We start from the raw sequence: 26,815 nt of genomic DNA, 5'->3' as shown, positions 1-26,815 counted from the left end.
AACCATGCTTCCAAAAGTATGATTTACTACATCCAGTTACAGTCCAAAAAGCTATCTCTGGCATGGAACTTTGCATGTGATGTAACAATGTTTGGAAGTCTTGAATTCTGTTAGAACTGCTATCGTTCTGCCATGGAACTTGGTTCGACTGCTTTGTGTTCTGAACTAATCAGGTCAAGGACATGGGTGGATTTCACTCTGGTTAACTCATATGACTTCTTCAACACAAAGCCACACATTTTCTCCTGACTCTGGACAATGTACTACAAATGTGAGCTGTTAGTCATAAGGTATTTATATCTGGGAGATGGAGGAATAAACTGGTATTAATATCTTTGAGAAGGCAAGGCTCTCTCCCCCTTGGCTGCTGACACTGCAGTGCTGGCCCAGAGAATTGCCAATTAATGACACTCTGGGGGTGGGTCTAGGATGATATCATTTAATTCTAGATCCTGTGCTTAGCAAACTGTGTTGAGGGAGGTCTTTGGTAGGTTCCAACTTTGTATATAAATACAAGAGTCCATCTCTGACAGGAAATCCTAGTGCAGCCCTCTGCTGCCCCTGTAGCTTCCCTAAGCCTACATCTCTTCCTTGAAGTCTAGACAACAGGATGGTGACCATTTACAAGACAGCTTCCTCTCTTTTCTTATACAAGACTACAGAAAGCAGGAAGTTGGTTGGCTCTCTCTCTGTGTGTACACGTGTGCGTGTGCGTGTGTGTTATAGAATACCCTTGTATTTCTTTGCTTAGCCTATGGGAAAACAAGAAACACAACACCAGCTCAGCTACACAGTCCCCAATTAAAATGTGGAAGATGTACCCAGTATCCTTCTTTTTTCAGGACTGGATAAAACTCACATCAATATTTCTACCAACAAATCTCTTTGACATGGATAAAACTGATAGAATACTGGCTGTAGGCACCCTTTTTCTTAACTCAGGCACATAAGTTCTCAAAGTCAGGCTAGTCCCACTAAATTCTATGTCAATCTACCAAAAACCTTCTGGTCCTAATTGCCAGTCACCTGGATTTGTGGGTATTTTTTTTTCCTTTTTTGTGTGTGAAAATTTTTCCTGGATTTTTGGATATTTCCTTCTGAGAACTGGCTTGGAGATCCCAATTCTCCTGTATTCTCTCCAAGAAGTTCTGCTATTTTTATTTTTTGATTTCTATGGATGTGTGTGTGTGTGTGTGTGTGTGTGTGTGTGGTGTGAATGCATGTGCCCGTGAAGCCAAGAAGAGAATGTGGGGTGTGCTGGGAATGGAAACATCGGTAGTTGTGAGCCATCTGACATGACGCTAGGAATGGACCCTATAAGAGCAACAGTCTATGCTTTTGGGCACAGCGACACTTCTGCAGCCCACCTACAGGACAGCCCTTGTCTTTGCTGCTGCTTGCTTGCCCTTGGCTTCATATAAACACAGATGCTGCTGGACAGTAATGACTTCTGTCAATTGGCATAAACAGCAACTGGCACAGAAGTGTTCTGTGTTGGGTTTGGAAACCTAAGTTTGTCTAAGTGATACAGGCAAATCCAGAAATGTCAGTGAAGATCTAAAGGAGCCAATCGGTACATTTTCATGCAATTATCTGAAAAGGGTGCAATGCCACATCACCCCCTTTTTTCTTCTACTGGAAGGTTGCAGAGAATGGTGAGAGAATGTTCCTTGGGAGGCCTCAATTTTCCAGTTTTGCCTAACACACTCAAATCTAGACTATGATACCAAGTGATTTTATAATGTCCGGTGCTTCTCCATCTAGCAATTCCACACTCAACCAGATACTTCCGAGTTGATGGTGTTCGGACATCTGTGATTACCTGCAGACCTTTAACTCCCTGCCCTGTAACCCAAGGCTGTGCCCTATCTCAGGTTGCCATTTTCTACAATCCCCAAAGCAGAAAGTCTTTTACACACAACCATCTAATGCATGCTCTGGATCAGGTGTCAGATCCAAGCTTCTGTCTTCTTAACCACTGAACCATCTCTCCTGACCAGATCCTGTCTTCTGTTAGCACACTATTACCTGAACTATGTGATCTGGTCACAGGCCCAGGGTCTCAGAGCTGGCCTTCAGCTTATTTCATGGTTTGGATGTTTGTCCTTCAAGTTGAAGAGTATAACATAACCCACCTGGTCATGATGCACAGGCCTTCCCACAGCAATTCCAGCTGCCATACACATTTGTTTGAGATGCAGTCTCATTCCGGATCTCAGGTTAGCCTCAAACTAGTATCTTCCTGCTTGAGCCCCCTGGTATTACAGACATGGACCTGCATATCTGGTGGTGTTCTCGTTTATTTGAGGCAAGGTCTCCTGTCTACCAGACCGGATTCTTCCATTTCCTCTCTGGTGCTAAGATTCAGGTGTGTATCACTATGCCTGGCTTATCCTTTGAACTTTCTGAAATCAGGAGTGGGAAAGGTCATTAGCTTTAATGGCTGGAGGTGTAGGATACAGGGGAAATCAGCCTCCTAGCTCTTTTTTGTTATTCTTTTTTTTAAATTTATAGTAACAATGATTGCCAGATATACAGGCATAGAGATCTAGTTAGGTGTTCTGAAGACGTCATGGCATGCCTAATGTAGACTATATACTACTAATTCACTAGTGTAAAATCACACAAATTTACAATGTAAAATCACACTAGTCTATAGTACTGGCTAGTTTTTATTTAATATCAGACAAAGTGCTAAGTACTTTATAAATCAACAATGCTAGGCTAATGTCTCACCCATTATGTTGTTCCCTTCCCAAACCAGATGACAATGATCGATATCTACACAGTTGCCATTACAGTTATAGATTAGGATTTAGGGCACAATCTCATTGTTAGGTGTTCTGTTTGTAATTGATATTACAAATGACACAAGCCTTTAAGGGTCCATTAACTTGGTAGTTTTTGTTTTGTTTTGCTTTGCTTTATTTTGTAGATATGGTTTCTCTGTATAGCCTAGAGTGTCCTGGAACTTGCTCTGTAGAGCAGGCTTGAACTCATAGAGATCCACCTGCCTCTGCTTCCTGAGTGCTAAGATTAAGAATATGAACCATCAAAACTCAACTTATTGATTTTTTTTGTTGGTAGTTTTTAAATATATGCTTTAAAAATTTTTTAAAAGCTTTGTGAGGTTGGGGAGATAGTTCAGCAGTTACGAGCACTGACTGCTCTTCCAGAGATGCTGAGTCCAATTCCTAGCAACCATATGGTGGCTCACAACCATCTGTAATAGGATCTGATGCCTTCTTCTGATATGTCTAAAGACATCTACAGTATATTCACATACATAAAATAAATACATCTTAAAAACAAAAAGGAATAGTCCTTTGGTTATCATTAAACATATATAAATAAGATTTGTTTATTTACATATTTTATGTGTGTGAGTGTTCTATTTGCATGTTATGCCTGTGTGACAGAAGGGGGCATCAAACAGAAGTGGGCATCAGATTCCATTACAGATGGTTGTGAGCCACCATGTGGTTAGGAATTGAACTCAGGACGTCTGGAAGAGCAGCCAGTGCCCTTAACTGCTGAACTGTCTCTCCACCCTCAAACACATATCTTTTAATTCACAAAATATAAAACAGAACTGTTTTGATTAGAGAATGGCAATACAGCCTTCCTTGCTGTGTCTCTCTTCCCCTTCCAGCTCCTCATAGATGTTCCTAGAGGTAGCTACACATTGAGCTTTAAGAATACTTCAACTTAGTAATTACCAATCATATATCCTTCTCAGCTTATAGAAGACTGAGGTCAGAGCAGAAGGAGAAAGGCGTAGCTCAGGGCCACACAATGACTTGTGGCAACCCCCAACTAAAAAGCCTGTGTCTAACTCTGAGCTTTTTTCATTGAGAGTTCTTGTTCTCCCAGCATTCCAAGTAGTCATGAAGTCAGCATGCCAGGGCTATGTCAATAGGGAAGGGCTACAACCATACTTGTCATTTGAGGTTCTTATTCTTCTGTTTGGGTTCACTGTTCACCCTAGTTTCCCAACAGCCTAAGTAGGTGGTGTTTGACAGCATAATTGGTTTGATTTTCTTGAATAAAATCAAAGTGAATTCCAGGTACACTTTTCTCCCCACATAATTTTCTGAAATCATGATTATTTTGCCCTTTTATAGACCTGATCTTTAGTTTGGTGATTAGATTAGGTTTTGGTGATCCTCCGTGGATGAGCAAGGGAATGAGGAGGCCAGTGGTTCCCCATGAAAGAGTGGCTTTGAGTCTTTGCTAGACTCTATGGAAAACCGTGTGAGGAACAGTAGGAATAATCCCTCTTTTCCTCTTTCCAAACTTAGAAAACGGGCCAGAGAAAGGACTGGGCTGAGAAAGAGAAATGTCTCAGAGGCTCATGAGTAGATGGGGATGAATTAAGAACAAGAAATGGCAAAGTTCAGATGGTAGCTCCCACACTTGCCCTCCCACTCACCCCGTTATAGTCTCTGATGCCTGGGGAACGTGAATGGGAGGAACCCAAACTACTGTCTAACTACATTGAATTCACTCCACTTTTCATGAATTTAGCTATCTCCAGGGCCTAGCATAGAGTTTTCACAGAATAAGCACTGGTGGACATTAAAAAAGGGACAGTCTTGTGGATGTAAACAGTCACCGGTTGTCCTACAGTGTGCAAAGCCTGCAGGACTTATGTATGTTCTCAGGATCAGGCAGAACAGAAGTCACTGTCCTTAGGTTCAGATGAGTCTGAGTCAGAGCCAGTAGAAATCAGCCAACTAAATTAGGCAGGACCTGCTCTGGGGGTCCAACCTCTTTACACCTCAGCGGCTCAGAGTGTGTCGCGCGGGCCCCGCCGGGACTTGTAGTCGCGTAGATGCGCAGCCCACACGTACTAAACTACAATGACCAGCGTGCCCCGCGCTCTGCGCCCCTTCTCTTTCAGCCTCCCCGACTTGAAAGGCTCAGCCGACCTGCTGACAGAAAACCGATATGGCGGCCACCCTGGGCAGCGGCGAGCGCTGGACCCAAGGTACTAGGTCCCGGACTGGAGGGTGGGACAAGGCAGCGTTCCGGAGAGATCAGGAATGCGGCTCCTCGGAGATTTATGCGGAGATCCTGGGCCAGATGGAGGCTTATGGGAAGATGCTAAGCCTGGGTAGGGTTCGCGTAGAGGTGGAGGGCGGCCCAGAGCAGAGGCCGGGAACGCTGGCTCTGGCGGAGACTCTGCCCCTGAGCTCAGTCACCGGCTACGACTAGTTGCCTCCGGACCCTCAATCCTGTCTCGGTCTTGTCCTGTCCAGAGCCCAGGGCTGCTCGGCCAGTGTTGACCTCCTGTGAGTGACTCGGGGGCTCTTAGGATGCTGAGTTCTGTAGCTTACCTGCCCCTTATGGATGACTCCTCCAGGTTAGCTACCTGACTCTCAGTCCCGGTTTCATCTTTTCCCTCCAGGCCTCATCAGGGTCAGTAGGCTGTCTGTCCTTTTCCATCCTACGATCAGGCAAAAAAGTTTTGATCACAATACCTATCATGTGTCCTACATTATGCTGATTCTGCAGGGGGAATTTGACAGACGCAGGTCCCTGAGCTCACAGAACTGTCAGTCACTGAGAGAGTTTGACCGGTTAACAGCCTTTTACAAAACACAGCCAGTAAGTTCCTGGGTTACCACAGCAAGGTTGGGGGTTTGGATTGCACACCGACAAGGTATCCAACACAGGCTGGGTGTCAAGAGAAACTTTGTAGAGAAAACGTTACACATAAAGACATGAAGAATGCGGGATGCCTTGGAGTTAGCCATGCTGCTAACTCCAGGAAGGGTGTCGAGGTAGTGTCACAGAAGGATCCTGAATAGGAGAGAAGACGTTCTTAAAGCCCTTTCAGGTCTTATGAGAGGAAGACAGGAGTGCCTCTGTCCTCACTGGCTTGCTCTGTACATTCTATAGGTGTTAGGACTTATTGAATCGTCTTATGCTATAAGACTATAACCTTTTTTGTGGGCAGGAGTTGTTCTCACCCACACAACGCCTGATATGTCTAGCCCAGTGTCTTGGTTCATATTAGTTCTACATGTATTAGTTTATTTAATCCACAAAAAGGTTTATTTTATCTTTGTGTGTGTGTGGCAGGGAGGTTATGTGCTTGAGAGTGCAGGTGCCTTCAGAGGCCAGAGGCATCAAATCCACCTGCAACTGGAGTTACAAGAGGTTTGAGCTGCTGTGTGGGTGCTGAAACCAAATTCAGGTTCTTGCAAGAGCAGTAGTCACTCTTAACAGCCGAGCCCTCTCTCCAGCTACCCCAGATGCTAGTTTAAAAGAACTGAACTACTCCATTCTTATTGTTTGTTTTGCTGTGGTTTTTGGCTTTACAGAGAGGGCCTGTCTATGCTTTAAAGTTTAAGAGTAGGAGGCATTGATAGTATCTATATCTATCTATATCATCCATCCATCCATCCATCCATCCATCCATCCATCCATCTATCCATCCATCCATCCATCCATCCATCTATCTATGTAAGCAGTGCCACCTCTGACCGTGGAGCACAAAGAAATGGGCCTCTCTCTGCCCTGCACTAATGGGTAGAGATGCTTCACAAGGTCCTTTTCTGTAAGTGAAGAGAATTTGTTGAATGGACATTTTAAGTATAGTAAAAAGAAATTTGGGCTTTATGTTTCTAGCATTTAGATTTTCTTTCTTGGGTGCATCCCATATTTTCTGTCTAATGTCCCAGGAGAAGTTGTTTGTGGAGTTTTGAGTGGAGACTTCAAGGTCCCCATGATGTTATTACTCATCTAAAGACACCCTTGCTCCTGTCTACAAGCTGCCTCCTAGAGAGTTCAGCCAAATAGCAAAATTGTGGAGATGGGCTTAAGTGTCTAATCCTGTAATTCCAACACTAGAGGAGCAGAGGCAGAAGGTTCATGAATTTGAGGCCAGCCAAAGGTACGTAGTGGATCCTTGTCTGGAAAAAAGCAAACAAAAGCCTAAAGTTGATTTGAACCAGGGGTTGATTTGGGGATTGCTTTGCAGCTTACATTGATGCAATTAGAAGAAACAAATACCCAGAAGACAATCGACCTGACAGTCATGACCCCTGTGGTTGCTGTAACTGCATGAAGGCACAAAAGGAAAAGAAGTCTGAGAGTGAGTGGAATCAGACCCGGCAGGGAGAGGGGAATGCCACTTATACAGAAGAACAGCTCCGTGGGGTACAAAGGTAAGCCCATAGGATAAATAAGGGATTTTACATAGAGTGTTCAGAAGGTCTGCCTCAGGACAGGCTGTGTAACTACTGACCTGTATCTTTACCATTTTTCTCTAGGTTGGTTTATTATTTTATATGTGTGGATGTTTTCCCCATGAGTGTATCTGTGTACCATGTGTATGCAGTGCCCTCAGGCTGAAGAGGTAGCTTTGGACACTGAAACTGTCCAAAGGCAGGCAGTTTTGAGCCTCCATCTGGGTGCTGGGAATTGAACCCAGATCCTTTGGAAGGGTAGACAGAAACCCTGTCTAGAAACCAACACTAAAACCAAAAAAGGAAAAGAAAAAAGAAAAAGAAAGTAGAAGGTAGGTGTGGTGGCTTATGCCTGTTGTCATAGAACTTAAGTTGAAGCAGGAACATCTGAGGTTTGAGACCCTTGACAAAAAACAAACAGCAAAAAAAAAAAAAAAACAAAAAACAAATTTTTATAAGAAGGATAAAGGAAATAACATGAATACATATAAATGAAATAGAAGATAGGAAAATGATAGAGAAAAAGCAGTGCAGTCATAAGTTTAATCCTGAAAATGCTAACACAATTGATCAACTTTTAACTATACTGCCCAGGAGGATAAAAACAGTTCTCCAATGAGGAAAGCATTCCTGCTATTGAAAGCCTATAACCCCAGCACTCTGGAGCAGTGGAAATCAGCAACTTCCAGGCTAGCCAGAGCTACCTAGTGAGGTCTGTGTGCTCCTCAAGGGCTGAAAAGAGAGGGGGCACAACCTTTATTATTATTAATTTTATTTTTATGTATCTGTTTGTGGGCGTGAGCACAAGAGCGCAGGTGCCCACAGAGACTTGAAGAGGATGTCAGATCCTCTGGAGATAGAATTATGGACAACTGTGAGCCACCTGATGTGGGTACTGGGAACATAAGTTCAAGGCCAACCTGGCCTGCATAAGAAGTTCCAAGCCTAAAAGAGCTATAGAGAATTACAGGGCCATTCTGTATGCTGGGATTAAAGGCATGATTCACCATGCTCTGGGTGTGTCTGTTTCAAAAGCAAACAAATAAATAGCAGAGAGAAAACTCATATAGAGATAGAAGGGGCCCAGAATGGTCTCAATAGTTTCTTAAAGAGAACAAAGTTAGAGAAGTAGTGCTTTAATTTTTGTTTTGCCTTTTGAGACAGGGTTTCTCTGTATAACCTTAGCTATCCTGTATCTAGCTAGCTCTGTAGATCAGAGTAGACTCACAGAGATGCCCCTGCCTCTGCCTCCAGAGTTCTGGGATTGAAGGCATATGCCAGCACTGCCTGGCTTAAACTTTAAACTCTAACAATGAAGACCATTAGACAAATTTAAGAATGGACATGTAGCTCAGTGGACTAAGCTGAGGAATAACACTTATGTTTATGGGCCCTTGGTTTTTATTGTTGTTTTTAGACAAGGTTTAACTCTTTAAGTTCCAGACTCCCAGTAAATCTCTTGCCTCAGGCTATCAGATACTAGCAGTGGTAGGTGAGATGAGCCAGCAAGCCTGGCTCTAGTCCATTAATCATCGACAAAGTGCCTAGACATTTTAGTGGAGGAAAGAACAGTCCTCTACAAATGTTGACTAGACAACTGAATATTCACAGAAAAGGATGAATCAGTTCAAGGCAGGTGTGGGGAGTGATGCTTACCTAACACTCAGTAAGCAGGGGTGGGTAGATCTCTGTGAGTTCACGACAGCCAGGGCTCAAAAAGAGATAAAAGTGACAGAGAGAGAGAGAAAGAAAATGTAATTTAAAAGAATAAAATGAAGACCAGGAGGAAAACATCTGATGTTGGTCTTTGGTCTTGATACATACATACGTACATACATATACACACATACATACACACACACACACATACATACATACATACATATAAACATACATACATGCAAACATACAAGCACACATACATGCATATACACATACACACATATAAGCACACATACACACATACAAACATACACACATACAAGCATATATATATACAGACAGACAGACATACAAACACACACACACACTCACTCAAGAAGTCATTCTCTGCTACTTGGAGAGTTAAAACCCAACCTGGATTATGTGAGAATCTATCTTAAAAAAAAAAACCAAAAACTGATAATTGGATACTAGCCCCAGAAAGCTCTGAACACCCCAGAAACAACTCACAGGCCATATGAAGCTCAAGAAAAACAAAGGACAAAAAGTGAAAGCTTCAGTCCTTCTTAGGAAAAAAAAAATAAGTGTATAGCACCCTCTCAGAGTGTGGTACTCCTGGACCTTAAATCATTCATAATCCAAGAGCTAAGAATATAGTCTTGTGGCAATTTTTGGCATTCAAAAATCATTATGTTTAATCTATACACACCAAGAAAACTCTGTTTCCATGTTACGTTCTGTTCTACATGTGCTTAATGCTTATGGTAACTAGTAAGATTTCAATGCATACCATCAAACCTCTAAAAGAATTAAGTACTGACAAAATATATTCCTATAGTATTATGCCAAAATGCCTTTAAAAATCTGTACATTTATCTCTCTTTTTAAAATAAAGCTGTAAGAGGAAAAAAACAAAAAAAAAAAAAACAAAAACAACAACAAAAAAGACCAAGCATGCCTTTATCCTAGAACTTGGGAAGGAGACAGAAGTGAAGTAGGCTGATCTTTTTGAGTCAAGAAACCAGAGTGGTCTACATAAAAAGTTCCAAAACAGCCAGAACTACATAGCAAGACCCATCTGAAAACAAACAAACCTCCTTCCTGTTGTTGCATGTAGCTTTTTGCTATATCCTACCTGTGCTCCGGGAATGAGCTGCAGTATAAGCCCCTGCCCATCTTCCCTTAAATCCACGGATAATAGACACACACATAGTTGTTCATTTTCAACTTGCCTTTTTGGTACAGTTGCTGGGCACTACTACCTCTCACCAGGAAAAGCATGCCCTTATCATTACTCTTAGCTCTGCACTTCCCACCTGCCCTAAACTTTAGTGGCTAGTCCAGTCTAGCCATTGCTAGACACCCCTGACCACCCGCCGGTAGGAGCAGCCTGTGTGGCTACTCCATTTTAAAATCTCACATGGCTCTTCATCAGAAGCATGGTGAAACTCTCCCTCTCCTTCCATGTGTATCCCTTCTCCTCCAGGGATCTGGAAGTCCTACCTGTACCTTTTACCCATCAATTGACCTCTGACTTTCTTTATTGACAGATCAAGAACCAGTTGGGGAACAGGAGTTTAGCATCAGAACTTCCCCTACATCCTGTTTACCTGAAGAGAAAATTGTACACACAATTTTGAAAGATAGCTGTAAGGGCTTATGTGAAAGCATGCACACCCATAATATCAGCCTATGGGGAATGGAAGATTAAGACTTAAAAACCAGGGCTGGAGAGATGGCTCAGTGGTTAAGAACACTGACTGCTCTCCCAAAGGTCCTGAGTTCTAATCCCAACAAACACATGGTGGCTCACAACCATCTGTAATAAGATCTGATGCCCTTTTCTGGTGTGTCTGTGAACAGTGACAGTGTAATAAATAAATCTTAAAAAAAAAAAAGAAAAAAAAGACTTAAAGACCAGCCTTAGCTACATAGTGAGCTGGAGACTAGCCTAGGCTGCTTGAGATGCTGTCACAAGAAAACAAAATGAGATAGCTAGCTGATTCTTCTAGCTTTGCTGTTCTTGGATTAAGCTTCAGGATCTTAGCCTGAACTTTGACATCAAGGTTAACATGCTCCTTTTGCCCCCTTCTGTGAAAATAGGAAGGAGGGGAGAGTACACCCAGAGGAGCTGTATAAAAAGCATTGAGACCTGGGTAGGAAGATTTGAATGTCTCATAATTGGTTCACTAATTCCTCTTAGGTTTGCTTTGGTGCTTAAAGGTTGGATGAATATATTGTCTGGCTGTTAGTTGTAGAAATAGAGCCTCTGTATTTAAAAAAAAATATATATATATGTATATATATTTAATTTTTTTTAAGAATCAAGAAGTGCAGAAATTACTATGACATTCTGGGTGTTCCTCACAATGCCAGCGATGAAGAGCTTAAGAAAGCGTACAAGAAGCTTGCCCTGAAGTTTCACCCCGACAAGAACTGTGCTCCTGGAGCAACTGATGCCTTCAAAGGTTTGACCTTGAACCCATGCCCATCTGCCCTGGTAATGTCAGTGGTAGCAAATTTATTTGTTTTTAATTTTTAAAATTTTTTTATTATGTACAGTGTTTTACCTGCAGGTATTCCTGCACACCAGAAGCTGGTGCCAGATCTCATTATAGATGGCTCTCATCACCGTGTGGCTGCTGGGAATTGAACTCAGGACCTCTGGAGGAGCAGTCAGTGCTCTCAATCTCTGAGCCATCTCCCAGCCCATTTTTTGTTTTGTAAATTGTATTTTTTTTATCTTAGTAGTGGGCACATGCATGGATGTCTGATAACAGCCTTTGAGAATCCGTTTTCTGCTTCTGCTCTATGGGTCCCAGGACTCAAGCTCAAGGGCATCAGACTTAACAGCTAACACCTTTTACCCTCTGAGCCATCTTGCAGGCCCAGAAGTAAATTGCTTTCAGTCTTCCCTGCAGATGGCTTCTTAGGTCATAAGCAAGTTATTTTTTCTTAACACACACTTTTGCTTAGTTTTGTTTGAGATAGAATCTTATTATTCATGTATCTCTGTCTGGACAATCCTCCTTCTTCTGCCTTTCAAATGATGGGAATATAGATGTGCACCACCCAAGCATAGATTTTTAAACACTCGTGTGTGTGTGTGTGTGTGTGTGTGTGTGTGTGTGTGTGTGTGTGTGTGTTTGTGTGTGTGTGTCTCTGTGTCTGTGTGTGTCTGTGTCTGTGTGTTTGTGTGTGTGTCTCTGTGTGTGTGTTTGTGTGTATGTGTGTCTGTGTGTGTGTGTGTTTGTGTGTGTGTGTCTGTGTCTGTGTTTGTGTGTGTGTCTGTGTCTGTGTGTCTGTGTGTGTGTGTTTGTGTGTGTGTGTGTTTGTGTGTGTTTTGTGTTTGTGTGTGTGTGTGTTTGTGTGTGTGTGTGTCTGTCTGTGTCTGTGTGTATGTTGCTTATGTGCATGTCCACATGTATTTAGAGGCCAGTAGATAGACTCAGGTGCTATTTTTCAGATGCCATCCACCTTTGTTTTTGAGACAGGGTCTCTCACTGGCCTTGCAGTAGGTTTTGGCTGGTCATCAAACCCCACAGCATCTGCATTATCAGGCTGAGTATAAGCTTGTGCCTCCACAGAGCCTGGCTCAGGTCAGTGCTTGCAAGGACATCACTTGACATTCTTTCTTTCTCCCTGACTCCCTCCACCTCTCTTTCTGTTGAGAGAGGGTCTCATTATATAGCTCTAGCTGTAATTCAACCAATTTAAACTTATTCCCGACTAGCTTATACATATATGAGACTCAGACTATTGGTATTTTATTTGTCTTTGACCATTACTGGGAGATAACCCCTAATCTACTTTTCTAACGGCTGCCCTAGGTACCTTCCCAGAGGTGTACTTGCTGTTTCTCCTGGTCATGTGCTCATGGTCCATCCCTTCTCATGGCTGCTTCCTCCTCTCCTCTCATCTCATTCTTCTTCCTCTCATTTTTCAGGGTCCCTCTCCCTCTTCCTCTCCTTCCCCTCCCCTTCTCTCTCTCTCATATCTCCACCGCCCCAACCAGGTCTCACCTACCTCTAATCTCTCCAATATTTGCTGTAGCCAATCTTATTTAACCATTAGTTTAAAAATTAAAGAAGAAGGTTTACACAACAAAAGCTTGTAAACACGAGAATTCACTCATAGACCTAGACCTTCAGGTACAGAATTAAGCATTACAATACATAGCAACAGACCAGACCCCAATAATTCCCTTTTTTAAAATCTAAATAAAAAGGCCTTTTCTCTTAAAATAATAAACAATATACAGTAGAAACAATTATGATATTATTATGAAAATTATTAGGTAATAGTTACATTTTAAAATCCAGTCTATTCAATTCTGGTAACTTGGGAGAAAATATTTAATTATGTCTCCTATCCTGGTTAGTTTAGAGTTCTGTGTCTAAATCAATTTCTATTATAACTTGAATTACCTTCTTTTTAAATCCTAAACAACTTAGGCTTATAGTAAGACTATGACTATTTTAGTCTTCACCACATCAGAGACCTGAGGAAGAAATAAACATTACCTGAGTGCAGAAAGCACAAGGATACAGCTTCCAAAAATTATAGAAATGACAGAGACAGCTGACTGCCTAGACAGTCCCCAATAGTCTCTGTAACACTGGAGCATCATCTTCAGCCTTCTGGCCCAGAATATCTGACAGACCTTTTGTGAAGGTTTTGCTTATTTTGAATATTATGCCATCCACCTTTGTTTTTTGAGACAGGGTCTCTTTCTGGCCTTGCAGTAGGTTTTGGCTGGTCATCAAACCCCACAGCATCTGCATTATCAGGCTGGGTATAAGCTTGTGCCTCCACATAATAGTAATATGATTATTATGAAGGACTTGCTTACCTACCCTGTCTCGGCAGAACTTGGCAGTCAACATGCCTGCATTTGTTTGTCTTTACTAGACAATATTCTGTCTGCAGATAAACTTAGGTCACTTTCTTTGTCCAGTGGCTAGCTGCTACAGTTGAAGCAACTCCATGTGGAGGTTATTGAGGTTCATCATCTTCCAAGTCAAATGGGGTGCTGCCAGGAGCTGACATGTCTCAATGTCATAAAAGCCTTAAATCACTAAAAACATCTTTAAATGCCATATTTTATGAGTCTTTGAGATGCTTGAAGACCATCAACTATGTATGCATCTCTGAACAAGCAAACATTGCCTGTCTCCACCTACATATTATCTGCTCAACCCAGGATATATTTTTTTAATAAAAAATTGTATTTACTTAGAAGCATTCAGAATGTCAACAAAACAGCCACAAGTTATTTTGCAATTACAGAGTGGTATTCAGTTAACAGAACAACAATTATCTTCTTATAAGCTGCATCAGAGACAACTGAAGATGAAAAAAAAAAAAAAAACAAAAACAAAAAAAAAAAAAAAAAACAAAAGAAAACCAAAAGAAAAAAAATCGGAAAAAAAAACCCCAAACTACTGTCCCCATATATAATTAATTTGTGCTGTGCACCAACAAGAACCTGCTTTAAATTTCCATGCCAATTTACAACCCCCAGACTGTACCAGGCAAGGTTAACGGCTATTGAAAATACCACCAGGACAAGGCTATCTAAAGACACATTCGGTAGTAGGTTAACTATACTAAAAAAGACACTGTACAGTTTAAAAACAAATCTTACACAGCCTTACATTTCAGTTTTTTTCTTTAAAAGGAGTGAGTTGTGAACAGGGGTGTTAAATGCTTTATAGACAAGGAAAAAAACTGCACTAGAACCAACTTATTCATCATCATCTTCTTCTTCTTCATCTTTGTCTTCTTCCTCCTCTTCCTCATCCTCTTCATCCTCCTCATCATCTTCCTCTTCCTTCTTTTTCTTGCTCTTTTCAGCCTTGACCACTCCCTTTTTTGCTTCATCAGGTTTTCCTTTAGCTCTGTAGGCAGCAATATCCTTTTCATACTTCTTCAGCTTGGCGGCCTTCTTCTCATAGGGCTGCTTGTCATCCACGGCAGTGTTGTTCCACATCTCCCCTAGTTTCTTTGCGACATCACCAATGGATAAGTCAGGATGCTCACCTTTGATTTTTGGGCAGTACTCAGAACAGAACAAGAAGGCCAAAGGAGGCCTCTTGGGTGCATTGAGGTCCTTGAACTTCTTTTTGGTCTCACTTTTTGGGGGGGATGTAGGTTTTCATTTCTCTTTCATAATGAGCCTTGTTAGCCTTTGCCATATCTTCAAATTTCCCCCTTTCTTTAGCAGACGTGGTCTCCCACCTCTCTGAGCACTTCTTGGAGAACTCTGAGAAGTTGACAGAAGCATCTGGGTGGTAAGGCTGCTGGTGTTTTGTCAGCAGTGGCTCCCTTAACCAAGACTGAAGGCTGTATTCTGTCTGTGGATAGCCTGGACAGTCTGCATATCAGTCTCTGATAACATCCTTTTAATTTTTTATCAGATCTACCTCCTCCCTTATGTTCTGTCTCTAAAGTTGGAAGAATGCTATTCTCCATTGTTGCGGTAGATCTCATCCCCATTAAGTCTATGTCTATATCTGCCACATATGACCTTAACCTTCTTATTTGATCTTTCTGGTCCTATACATTTAACCCATTTAAGACTTCACTGTACCTGAGACAATGTCCTAATCTCTAGGGGCTGGGTAGATACCCTTTGAAGAGACCAAGCTGGATTCCAGGCATCTTGTGATATTAAAGTTATATCTGCCCCAGTATCCTCTAATCCTTCAATCTCAATTCCATCTAATTGTAATTTTAACTTTGGTCTCTTGTCTTTTATAGTAGTCTATATAAAGTATCTGTTCGGTATCCTTAGAATCTCTTGTTTTATCTTTAATTTTATCTTGTTTTATCTTGATTTTTGTTAAGCAGTCTAATTGAGTTTTGAGCAGTGCTGTCAACCTATCAGACCTTAAATTTTTAAAATGTTTTTCAGAAATATCTTTCCTTAGTGAACAGTGGCTCATATTGGTTTTTGTTGGTCCTTGAGAGAAACCCCTTACTTAGTTTTCCAAAACTAAGGAAAAACTTTGTATATCTTTGGATGAGCTATATTCTTGAGCCATTTTCCTTCCACATCTTCTGCATCTCATAGAAAATTTCCTCCCAGAATTATTACTACTGTAGAAGGATTTATCCGTAGGAATTGTTTGATTACCAAACAATTAGGGAATGACTGGATCTTTGACAGCCACAGCAATGGGTTATCTTGCTTTTTTTCCCTGTAACTGTTTGCCCAATCACAACTGGACTGTGGGCATTTGTCTGCAGTTGTTTTAATCTATTCATAAAGAGGTATAATCTTGCTCCTAATGGTCTAAGTGCCTTTTTGCTTTCATCGTTAGCATTTTCAAAGCTAAAAGACTCAAAATTTTTCTGGCATTTGGATCTGATATTGCTCTATTTGGAGCTGTGGTTAGTCTTTGTAAAAACTTTGTACAAGGTTTATTGGAATCCTGGTTATCTTTGTAAATGATTCAGTTCATCCCTGTTGTTCAACCTTGTCCCAAGCATTTAAAGCTATTGTACGACACTGTTCTAGGACCCCGTCCTCAGGAGCAATCTGTACTCCTGGTTCAGAATACGGGCCTTCGTCTAGTAACTAATTCCTGACAATGTCAGTGGTTCTGTTCCTGTTTCGTTGCTCCTCATCTTTCTACCATGTCAGCCCATGTAACTGAGGGCCAGGCTCTAGGATGACTGTCATCAAATCTTGCCAGTCTTTTGGAATTATATGATTCCCTGTGGCCCAGTTATTATGTTTGACATATGGTGAGTGTAAGCTATGGGACTGCGGTGTGAACCTTCCTCATTTCCTTCCAGTTCCCTTATCTAGGCTGAGAAAGTCATTTTAGGTTATTGTTTTATTTTGTTTTGCTTTGTTTTGTTACAGAAATAGACTGCCCTTTTACAGTCTAATTTCAGGGTGATGCTTTATGTTCTGGCCTTCTTTCCTTTGTCCCTATATTAGTGTGCACTTCAATTTTACCTATAACCTTTTGTAAATTTTCTTCTAAGACTTTGCTCCAATTTTTATTATTTTCCCTATCTTGTGTCTTTATTATCTTATTCTCCCCCTCAATTTTTTTAGGAAAAGGGTATTTTATTTATAAAGTATTTTGGGGGTTGGAGAGTTATCTTAGCAATTAAGAGCACTTGTAGCTCATGCAGAGAACCTGGGTTCCATCCCTAGCACCTACAGTGTGGTTCATAACCATCTATAACTCAAGTCCCAGGGGATCCATTGCCCTTTTCTGGCATCAGAGGGAATCAGATGAGCACATGGCACATACACATATATATATACACACACAGGCAATACATTCATGCATGTAAAGTAATAAAATAAATAAATCTTAAATTATTTCTAGGGGTTGGAGCTCAGTGGTCAATAGACTTGCTACTGTCGCAGAGGACAGCAGTTTGGTTTCCAGAACCAGTTTGCTTACCATAGCCTATAACTCCAGTTCCAGGGGAGCCAGTGTGCTCTTCATTGCTGAACCGCCTCTCTGTTCCAAGGCTGTAGTTCTTGAGACAATGTCTAATTATGTAGCTGAGGGCTGCCTTCAACTCCAAAATCTCTCATCTCAGTCTCCTGGATGCCAGGATTATAATTGTGTATGCTAGGCCAGCTTATATGTCTTTATTGTACGAGAGAGAGAGAGAGAGAGAGAGAGAGAGAGAGAGAACAAAACACACAAACCTTTATGTATGTTTGATATTTTGAAAAGAAAAGACTTGAAAATCTGTCCATTTATTTGTGTGTGGGTGGAGGCATATAAGGACCAGAAGACAACTTTCAGGAATTGGTTCTCTCCTTCTACATGCAGGTTCCAAGGATTGAGATCAGGTCTTCAGACCAGGTGGCAAGTGCCTTTACCCACTGGGCCATCTTGTGGGTACCTGAGAAACTGTTAAGTTATTCTTGAGGCTGGAGGGGTATCTCAGTGGTTAACAGCACTGGCTATTCTTGCAAAGGACCAAGGTTCAATTCCTAGCACCCACACAGTGGCTCACAATTGTAACTCCAGGTCCAGGAGATTCAGCGTTCTCTTCAGGCCTCTGTGGGCACTGTACACATGTGCTACATATATACACATTCAGGCTAAATGCCCATACACAGAAGGAAATACATTTTTTGTTTTCTTGAGAAAATATGTAGTCCTGGCTGACCTGGAACTCACTATATAGACTAGTCTGGCCTTTAATTAACAGAGATCTGCCTGTCTCTGCTTCAGGACTACTGGGATTAAGGTGTGTGCTACCATGCCCAGTTAAAAATAAACCTTAGAAAAAGAAAAGTCCCTGTATATCATGAGGACAGCCTTTCTCTTGTGAATCTAGTTCTCACAGCATCACTAAGAGAGCATGTGGATAACCCATGTTCTCTTATATTTTTGGTTGTGAGCCCAGCCTTTAGTGGCTGAGCCTCTTTCCAGTCTTCACGTTTATATGTAAGTCTTTTCACAAACTAGTGAGTGCCCTTTGTTTTTATCCAAACAGGAGTTTTGCAGATTATTTTATTTAGGAGATTGTTTTTTACTTCAACTTAACAGTACTGTAAACTGTTTCAATAAATTGCTGCTCTTAAGAACACTGGTGTGTGTGTGTATGTCTCTCTCTCTGTGTGTGTGTGTGTGTGTATTTACACGTATGCACGTGCACGTTGTGTTCATCAGATCCTGAGGCTTGTGTGCTAAGCCTGCTCCTTAACTCTGAGCCACATCTCCATACCCAGAAGATATTTTAAAATTTTTTATTTATGTCTTACTATGTGTGTGCTTATTTGTTTGCGTGTACACTCTGTGTGTACAGGTGTCCAGAGAGGCCAGAATAGGGGATTAAGAAACTAGAGTTATTGAAGAGGGGGGAAAAGAAAGAAACTAGAGTTATAGGCAGTTGTAGGTCACCCATCATGATATTAAGAACTGAACCTTAGTTTTACATAAGAACTGTAAGTACTCTTAACCTCTGAGCCATCTCTCCAGGCCCACAAGTCCCACCTTGAAATAATAGGAACAGTAAGCATTTCTCCAACATGTCTAAAATTATTGGTATCATGAGCTAGGGACAGTGTCCCAACTTCAGTACAGCTGAGATGTCTCACAGACACATAGGCTTAATGCTCTCTTTAATAGAGCTCCCAGTTGTTGGACTCTAGTAGCTTTCTTGACTTATTAAGACTACGATTGATTTCTGGGGCAAGTCCTTTGGGGGAGCTCCATACGCCTAACCACCCCTGTCTGTAATCCTGTGAGGCTGTCTAGCATCAACGCTTGGCTTCTTGCTGCTGCTGTGGTCACCCTCAGCCACAGCCAAGAATGTGCTGATGTTGCTTCTTGTTGGTTGCAGCAATAGGAAATGCCTTTGCAGTCCTGAGCAATCCCGACAAGAGACTCCGCTATGATGAGTATGGAGACGAGCAGGTGACGTTCACTGCACCTCGAGCCAGATCTTACCATTATTACAGAGATTTTGAAGCTGACATCTCTCCAGAAGAATTATTTAATGTGTTCTTTGGAGGACACTTCCCTTCAGGTTGGTTTTTTTTTTTTTTTTTTAAGTTTTGCCTGCATGTATATCTGTGCACTTTATTCGTGGCTGGTGACAGAGAAGGTCACAAGAGGATACCGGAACTGGAATCGCATCTGTAAGTGGCCGTGAGTGGCTGGTGGGTGCTGGTTCCTTTGGAAAAGCAGCTGGTGCTCTTGGCCACTGAGCCATCTCTCCAGCCTGAGGTTAGTATCTTAAGATTGTGATTCTTTATACCATTTATTTATGGATCCTGGCAGACTCTAGTTTGAATATCTAAACAGAAGAACATTGGTGCTGGAGAAACAGCAAGAGTAGGCTGCAGGGAGTTGGAGGAAGTCTCTAGCCTCCAGTTGTGCATAACATCAACCAAATCATTCATTTCCTTTACCATAGTCACCTGTCTGAAAAATGGGACTGGTGTTTCAGGGTTGCTTTGAAATATATATCTTTATATTTCTATCACATGTATCTTATTGCAGCTCTGTACATTGAACCTGGGGCTCAAAGCCCACCCCTGCTGATATACTTCCTCCAACAAGGCCTAATCCTTCTCAAACAGTTCCACTAACTGCAGCCCAACTATTCAAATGTGTGATCCTGTGGATCCATTCTCATTCAAACACCTCAAATGCAGATACGGAAAATAAATCTCTTTTAAAAATCACAGTGAGTCCCCCCTTTAACAATCAATATATGCAATAATACAAGAACCCAGAAAGTATATCTTAGAAAGCTGAAATTTGAGAAAATTCAATGCTAAGAAAATAACTTGAATTGTTAGTGTTACTAGGGATGCAGCCCTGATCCTCCAACATGCTAGGCCTGTGCCCTTCACCCCTGTAAAGTGAATTTTATGAGTGGCTATTAGAGATGCCATTTAGTAATACTGGTCACAGAAGCAAGCATACATATGTCAGATGGGAGTCATGCCCAGAATGCTCTCTGTCTTCTGGCCTTTTAGAGTTTCCTCTCACAGTACTTGCAAAGGATGTCACCATGAAGTCAGGAGAGTCTTGTACACTCATTGCCCAGCTGGCCCCCTTGGCTCACATTATTTTTCTGCTGGGTCAGACAGGCAGATGCCCTGACTTTAGCTTTGTTTAGAACAAGACTTTGAAAAAGACAGAAAAGGAATTGCCATCTCATGAATGTTCTCTCCCACTCTCCGCACTGCCTCCCTTTCTCTAATTATGTCTCTTTTCCAGGAAATATTCACATGTTCTCAAATGTGACAGACGACAGTCACTATTATCGCAGGCGGCACCGCCACGAGAGGACACAGACACATAAGAGGGAGGAAGACAAATCTCAGGTGTGTAAGGAGCAGAGGTCATACCCATAGCCATACTGAGCCCGCTTCGGTGGGGTGAGGAGACTGCTCCTGTGCTAGAATCAGCGCTAGACTTGCAGTCGAGCTATGTTGGTAAAATGGCTGGGGAAGTGTAGGAAGTGTAGGTAATCCTCCATTCCTGATCTCTTCTTAGCACCCCAGTTTCCCAGTTTCCCTCTCCCTTCTCTCCTCCCTCCCTAATACTTTCTGGTTTTGAAACAGGTTCTCTCTATGTAACTCTAGTTGTCCTGGAGGTCAGGCTGGCCTTGAACTCACAGAGATCCTCCTGGGACCACCATGTAAGCCGCCATGCCCATCTTGTGGAGCTGTCCTGATTGAACTTATCCTTACTACACAAAGAATCTCTTTAAAGATATTCAGAACTTGCCAGGCTGGTGGTGTACTTTGGCAGCAGAGGCAGGTGGATCTCTGTGAGTTTGAGTCAGCCCCATCTAAACAACGAGCCCTAGGACAGCCAAGACTACACAGAGAAGCCTTGTCTCAAAACAAAACATAACAAAACCCAAAAATATTCAGAACTAAAGCAAGGTACAAAGTGAGAAACCAGGGTGTCTCAGGAAGCTGAAAAGGCTAGAAGTACTGCTGGGTTTGAACTTGGTTGTCTGGCTTGGTGGCAAGCACTGTGACTTGCTGAGCTATCTTGGTGGCCTCATGCTCATGGACACATTAAAAAACAACAAATACCATGCCTCTGGCTGGTTTACAGTATCCGAAAGAATGTGTCCTTTCTCTAAATGTAGTTAATAAAGGAGGGGAATGAACCTTGACCCTACATTGTCAAGGAAGAATGTGATCATCTCTGACAGAGTCAGATGACATTGAATTTGGACAGCTGTGGCTAAGTAAGAGTTGCTTAGCAGTAGCCACTCTCAGAGCCCAGTCCCTGTCTGGCAGAATTACCTAGAGGTGTAAGGAACAGCAGGTTAAAAGGGTTTTCTTTAGCCTGTCAGCAGGGGGAAAAAAGTATTGTTTGCTTCTAAGCTGAAATCCAGCCTTGTGGTAACCCTTGGCTTTGGGGACGTTCCTGCATTTTCTCTGTGATGTCTTTGTCCTCTCAGCCGCTTGTCTGTGTTCTTTTACAGACTCCATATTCTGCGTTTGTTCAGCTGCTTCCAGTTCTGGTGATTGTGACTATTTCTGTTATAACTCAGCTGCTGGCTGCTAACCCTCCATATAGTCTATTCTATAAATCGTAAGTGGAATGTTGCTAATTTTCCTCTAGCAACAGTCTGAAAGACAAAAGACTTAAGGTTTTGCTAATTCATGCTGACATTTCATCTCACCTTCCTGTGGAAAATGCTGGCCTTATGTTTCAGGGAATAGCCATCCAGAGTTTCTCTAGTGTTTCTGTGGAGGTGAAAAATACTAAATTTACTTACTTGAACACAACTAACCTGAATGGAAAGGAGCAGCTCAGCAGTAACAATGTGGAATGCTGGGTAGCAGCTGCCTCTGCCTTAGGAGAGAGACTATTCTGTCATACAGTGACACCCTCTGGTCAACTGCAAAACAGCCAGAATTGGTTTAGAAGGAACAGCGCCATTATTTGAGATTCACAGTTAATCTTTCTTTCTCACTATGGTGGAGTTAGAGAGGACCCCAGTGAAGGCAGGAATGGGGGATCATACCTGTGGTTCAGCACTGAGGAGGCAGAGACAGAGGATTGTCATGATCTATATAGTCACTGGAACCTAGTGAATTCTTAAAATAGTATTTAATCCCAGGGAGGAACTGGAGAGACAACTCAAAGATCAAGAGCACTGGCTGTCTTTGCAGAGGACTGAGTTTAATTCCCAGCACTCACATGGTGGGGCATAATCATTCATAATTCTGGCTCCAGGGGAGTCTGACACCCTCTTCTGGTCTCTGCACATAAACGGTTCACAGACGTCCATGTAGGAAAAATATCCATACACATAAAGTACTAATGTTTTAAAAATTGCAAGAAGGGACATTTGTTACCCATAAGGACATAGAGATAGATGATGGCAGGCATGTTTAGAGGTTAGAGCCAGGAATGAGTGCAGCTATTACAAGCTGATGTGAGATACTCTCTGTTTCAGGACCTTGGGCTATACCATTTCTAGAGAAACGCAGAACCTGCAGGTGCCTTATTTCGTGGATAAGAACTTTGACAAGGCCTACCGAGGAGCTTCTCTTCGTGATCTGGAGAAAACAATAGAGAAAGATTATATTGATTACATCCAGACAAGTTGTTGGAAGGAGAAACAGCAAAGTAAGTCAGGCCAAACAGGCTTCACTCTCTCATGAGGTCTCCCCAGCCTTCTGACCCATCTGTTCTACTAGTTTGGATCACATATTCATGTCAACAGAGACAGAGGACAGGCACCCACTCAGGTACTACAGGAAAGAAGGAATGTTTATTGACCGGGATTGGAAAACTTAGAAACTCAGGCAACTTTGTATTTACCTATTTATCTATTGTATTCTCTTCCCCTTGGGGTGGGGATATGAGGAGGTGGGGGCTTAGCTGACTTAGAACTCACTTCATGAGGCTGAAGAGACGGCTCAGCAGTTAAGAGCACTGACTGCTCTTCCAGAGGTCCTGAGTTTAATTCCCAGTAACCACATGGTGGCTCACAAACATCTGTAATGGGATCTGATGCTCTCTTCTGCTGTGTCTGAAGACAGTGACAGTGTGCTTATATATAATAAATAACTAAATCATTAAAAAAGAAAGAAAGAAAGAGAGAAAGAAAGGACTCACCGCATGGACCAGGCTGGGTCTGCCTGCCTCTGCTTCTAGGCTGCTGCTCTGTAGTCCGGAGAACTTAGATTACAGGTATGCAGGAGCTTTCCCATCTTACTGCCTCTTTTTTTTTTTCTTAAAAAACAAAACAAAACCTTACATTTTTTTATTTGTACAAGAATGTGTGCATGTGTCACAAAGTGTGCTTGGCTTAGAATCACCAGGTGGAGCATGGTGCACTTGGATTGTGACTCTTGTCACTGTCTCGAGGTCCCCCTCACTGGTCACTGACTGGTGCCAGTTTGCATCATAAGCTTCCTCTTGAAGTTCTTGGTGTTATCTGACTTCCTTCACAGTTCCTAAGTTCAGAGAAGTCTGATGGAACCAGCTTAGCTTTTTGAGTCAAATCAGAAGTCTAGAAGTTATGATGCATGCCTTTAATCCCAGCACTAGAGAGGCAGAGGCAGGTGATTTCTGAGTTCGAGGCCAGCCTGGTCTACTGAGTGAGTTCAAGGACAGCCAGTGATATTCAGAGAAAATCTGTCTTGAAAACCTAAAAAAGGAAAAGGAGAAGATAAGAGAAAGAGCAAGAAGGAGGAAGAAAAAAAGAACAGTAGTAATAATTGCTGAAGCTGCTGGCATGGGGTCTCTTGTCCCCTCTTTCCCTCACAGAGGTCATGGGGTGACAGTGTCTGCCACTTGGCTTACAGCTCCAGTTGTTACTGAGGAGTGCTGGTAGGACTGGTGGTCTGTCTCAGCCAGTAACTCCATTTTTATCATACAGACACAGACACACACACACACACACACACACACACACACCAACCCTCTCATCCCCCCACCCCCGCCATACACACACATACACAGAGTGACTGCATCTTGGCTTTACAAACTGGGTTATGGTTGATTTTTTTTTCAAAGCAAACTATAACTCATCTTTTAAACTTTGTTTTGGATGTCCTTGAATGTCTACTGATGCAGCTTGTTCTTTGGTCAAGATGCTTGTCCCCTTTGCTGACCCATTATGTACTCCTCCCCTCCACTGAGTTAAGCTGTCCTTCTGGTGTGTTCCTCAGGCCCTTTCCTCCTTCCACCAGCACAGTACTGGACCCTAGCTTTAGTGTTTCCTGTGTCTTTCTAATTCTGTGACTGGGCTGCAGGCACCGTCCAGGCTTCTGAACATCTCAGCATGGGTCGTTAGAGAAGTCTCATCTGGAAAGCAGTAAGCTGCTGACGAGTGTTGCTGTCTTGTCCCCTCTCTCGGGGACCTTGTTAGGGCAAAGCCTAGTTACCCCCTCAGATAAGGGCAATTAAACTGGATGAAGTTTCTTTTACCTACCTCATTGTTAAATTAGTTTGTTTTGTTTTGTTTTGAGACAGGGTCTCACTGTGTAGCTCTAGTTGTCCTGAAACTCACTATGCAGTCAGGCTTGTTTAAATTCCGTTTTCTCTTTTTAAAATCAGGGAAGAGCTGGGTGTGATGGTGGAGGCCTGTAGCAGCAGTTACTTTTTAACTAATTGCTTTGTGCTCCCTGCAGGTCTTGCTCCCAGCCACCCTCCAAAGCCCTCTGGATATGAGAATAAAAGACAGACAGACAGACAGACACACACACACACACACACACACACCAGTTAAGTTTAATGTGCCTTGACTAGCTAAAAGACCGGGCAGTTCTAATCCTTTCCCCTGCTAGCAAACACTTCCCTCCGGTACTTCTGAGTTAAAATTTTTTAAAATCTTTATTTCATCTCTGCTACCCCAAACACATAGGCCACTTCCCCTGATTCTCACACACTAGCGAGAATTTAGGTCTGGTCTTTCTTCTTCCACATCATGGCAATCTCTCCCTTCTCTTCTCCCCTGGTTCCTTACCCCCTCAAATCTCCAAGTCCTGTCTCAGTCTACCTGCCTAGCCATTGGCTGTTGGCTTTTTATTGTTTGATCAAAAATCAATTGGGGACAAGGACCTTCAGCGTTTGGACATGTAGATTCCTGATTTTAGGAGCCGGATTAACTCAAAACATTAGAATCAATTCCCAACATAGGCCTGTAAGAAGATCTTGAGTGTAAGTCTGACTAAGATACATAGTAGGACTCTGTCTTGGGGGAAAAGTCAGGCTGGTGAGATGGGTTAGTGGGTAAAGGCAGTTTATACAAAGCCCGACCTGAGTTCCATCTAGGATCCAGAAGTAGAAAGAACTCACTCCCAAAAGTTGTTCTCTGATCACCATATACAGGTGTGATGTACATGCAAAAGGGTGCACACACACGTGCTCGAGCACACACACACACAAATAAGGGGAATTAAAAAAAAATAGCAAGGTAGTGGTATTGAACACTTAATTCCAGCCCTTGGGAGGCAGAGGCAGGCAGATCTCTTGAGTTCAAAACCAGCCTAGTTTACAGAGTGAATTCCAGGACATGTGGCTACACAGAGAAACCTTGTCTCCAAAAACAAAAGGAAATAAAGAAAGAGGAAGAAATCGGTGTATAGACCAGACTGGCCTCAACCTGCCTCTGCTTCCAAGTGTTGGCTTAAAAGTATTCTCCAGCACAGGGAAAGAATTTAGGAGCAAGAATCTGTGCGGATCTAAGTTAGGGGAAAGGCAAAGTAATATATCCTAAGTGTCCCCTTTGTGCCAGGCACTGGAATGGTTTGAATTTATTGCTTTCTGCAAGAACTACATGACAATCTATGTTTTACATGTTTCACACACACAAGCACACATACGAACATACCACACACATGTCCATGCATGTCCATGCCCCATTAGTGGACTCTGGCATTGGGATGATAGCTATGCCAAAAGGTTAAGATTATTCTAAAAGTGGCGTCTAAGTGTTTGTTCCATCCACGTGAGCCTTGTTTAGAACTGTGGCCTTCTTTGGGTACAAGTGAAAAGTCGATGAGAGCTAGACCTGCTAAAACAAGCCTGTAATCTTATTCTGTAATCTCTTGGGAAATTAAGATCACAGATTCAGGGCCTGCCTGCACCACAGAGTGAGTTCAAGGCTAGCCTGGGCAACTTAGTAAGCCCTGTCTTTAGAAAGAAAGAGAGAGAGAGAGAGAGAGAGAGAGAGAGAGAGAGAGAGAGAGAGAAAGGAAAATGGTATATCTCATTCCTATTATACATGAAGTCCTAGGATCTATCCTTAGTTAAAACACACACTCACACAGTAAACAAATCCATTGAATGAGCCTGGTGTGTGCAATTCACCAGTTCTGAATGGAGGTTGTCAGCACACACCCACCCCTGTAAAAATCCATTCCTAGCATTTAAACACAATGGGTCTGTGGAGTTTCTGCATCACTGAGTGCCATTTGAGAGCAGGCAGCATCTGCCCTCTGAATCCGCAGCAAGTGCAGCCAGGAAGGTTAA

General features: G+C 42.3%; 1 protein-coding gene across 2 annotated transcripts in view; it reads left to right on the top strand.

The window, feature by feature from the left end:
• Positions 1-4,885: 4,885 nt before the first annotated feature.
• Positions 4,886-26,815, top strand: part of DNAJC18 (DnaJ heat shock protein family (Hsp40) member C18) — a 28,722-nt gene continuing 6,792 nt past the window's right edge. Inside the window, exons 1-7 of one of the 2 annotated variants that reach the window (XM_080919955.1) lie at positions 4,886-4,990; positions 6,989-7,175; positions 11,181-11,326; positions 19,191-19,376; positions 20,579-20,685; positions 21,807-21,916; positions 22,788-22,960. In XM_080919955.1, coding sequence (XP_080776081.1) covers positions 4,951-4,990; positions 6,989-7,175; positions 11,181-11,326; positions 19,191-19,376; positions 20,579-20,685; positions 21,807-21,916; positions 22,788-22,960 — 949 coding nt within the window. In that variant the 5' untranslated portion in view covers positions 4,886-4,950. Of the gene's footprint in view, positions 4,991-6,767; positions 6,902-6,988; positions 7,176-11,180; positions 11,327-19,190; positions 19,377-20,578; positions 20,686-21,806; positions 21,917-22,787; positions 22,961-26,815 lie in introns of those variants that run through there. The other variant, XM_080919956.1, reaches the window with a different exon arrangement.

Source organism: Micromys minutus (assembly GCF_963924665.1).
Source record: "Micromys minutus genome assembly, chromosome: 8".
Classification (NCBI taxonomy): domain Eukaryota; kingdom Metazoa; phylum Chordata; class Mammalia; order Rodentia; family Muridae; genus Micromys; species Micromys minutus.
The sequence above is the reverse complement of the archived record's forward strand: the minus strand, read 5'-3'. Positions and strand labels throughout refer to the sequence as shown.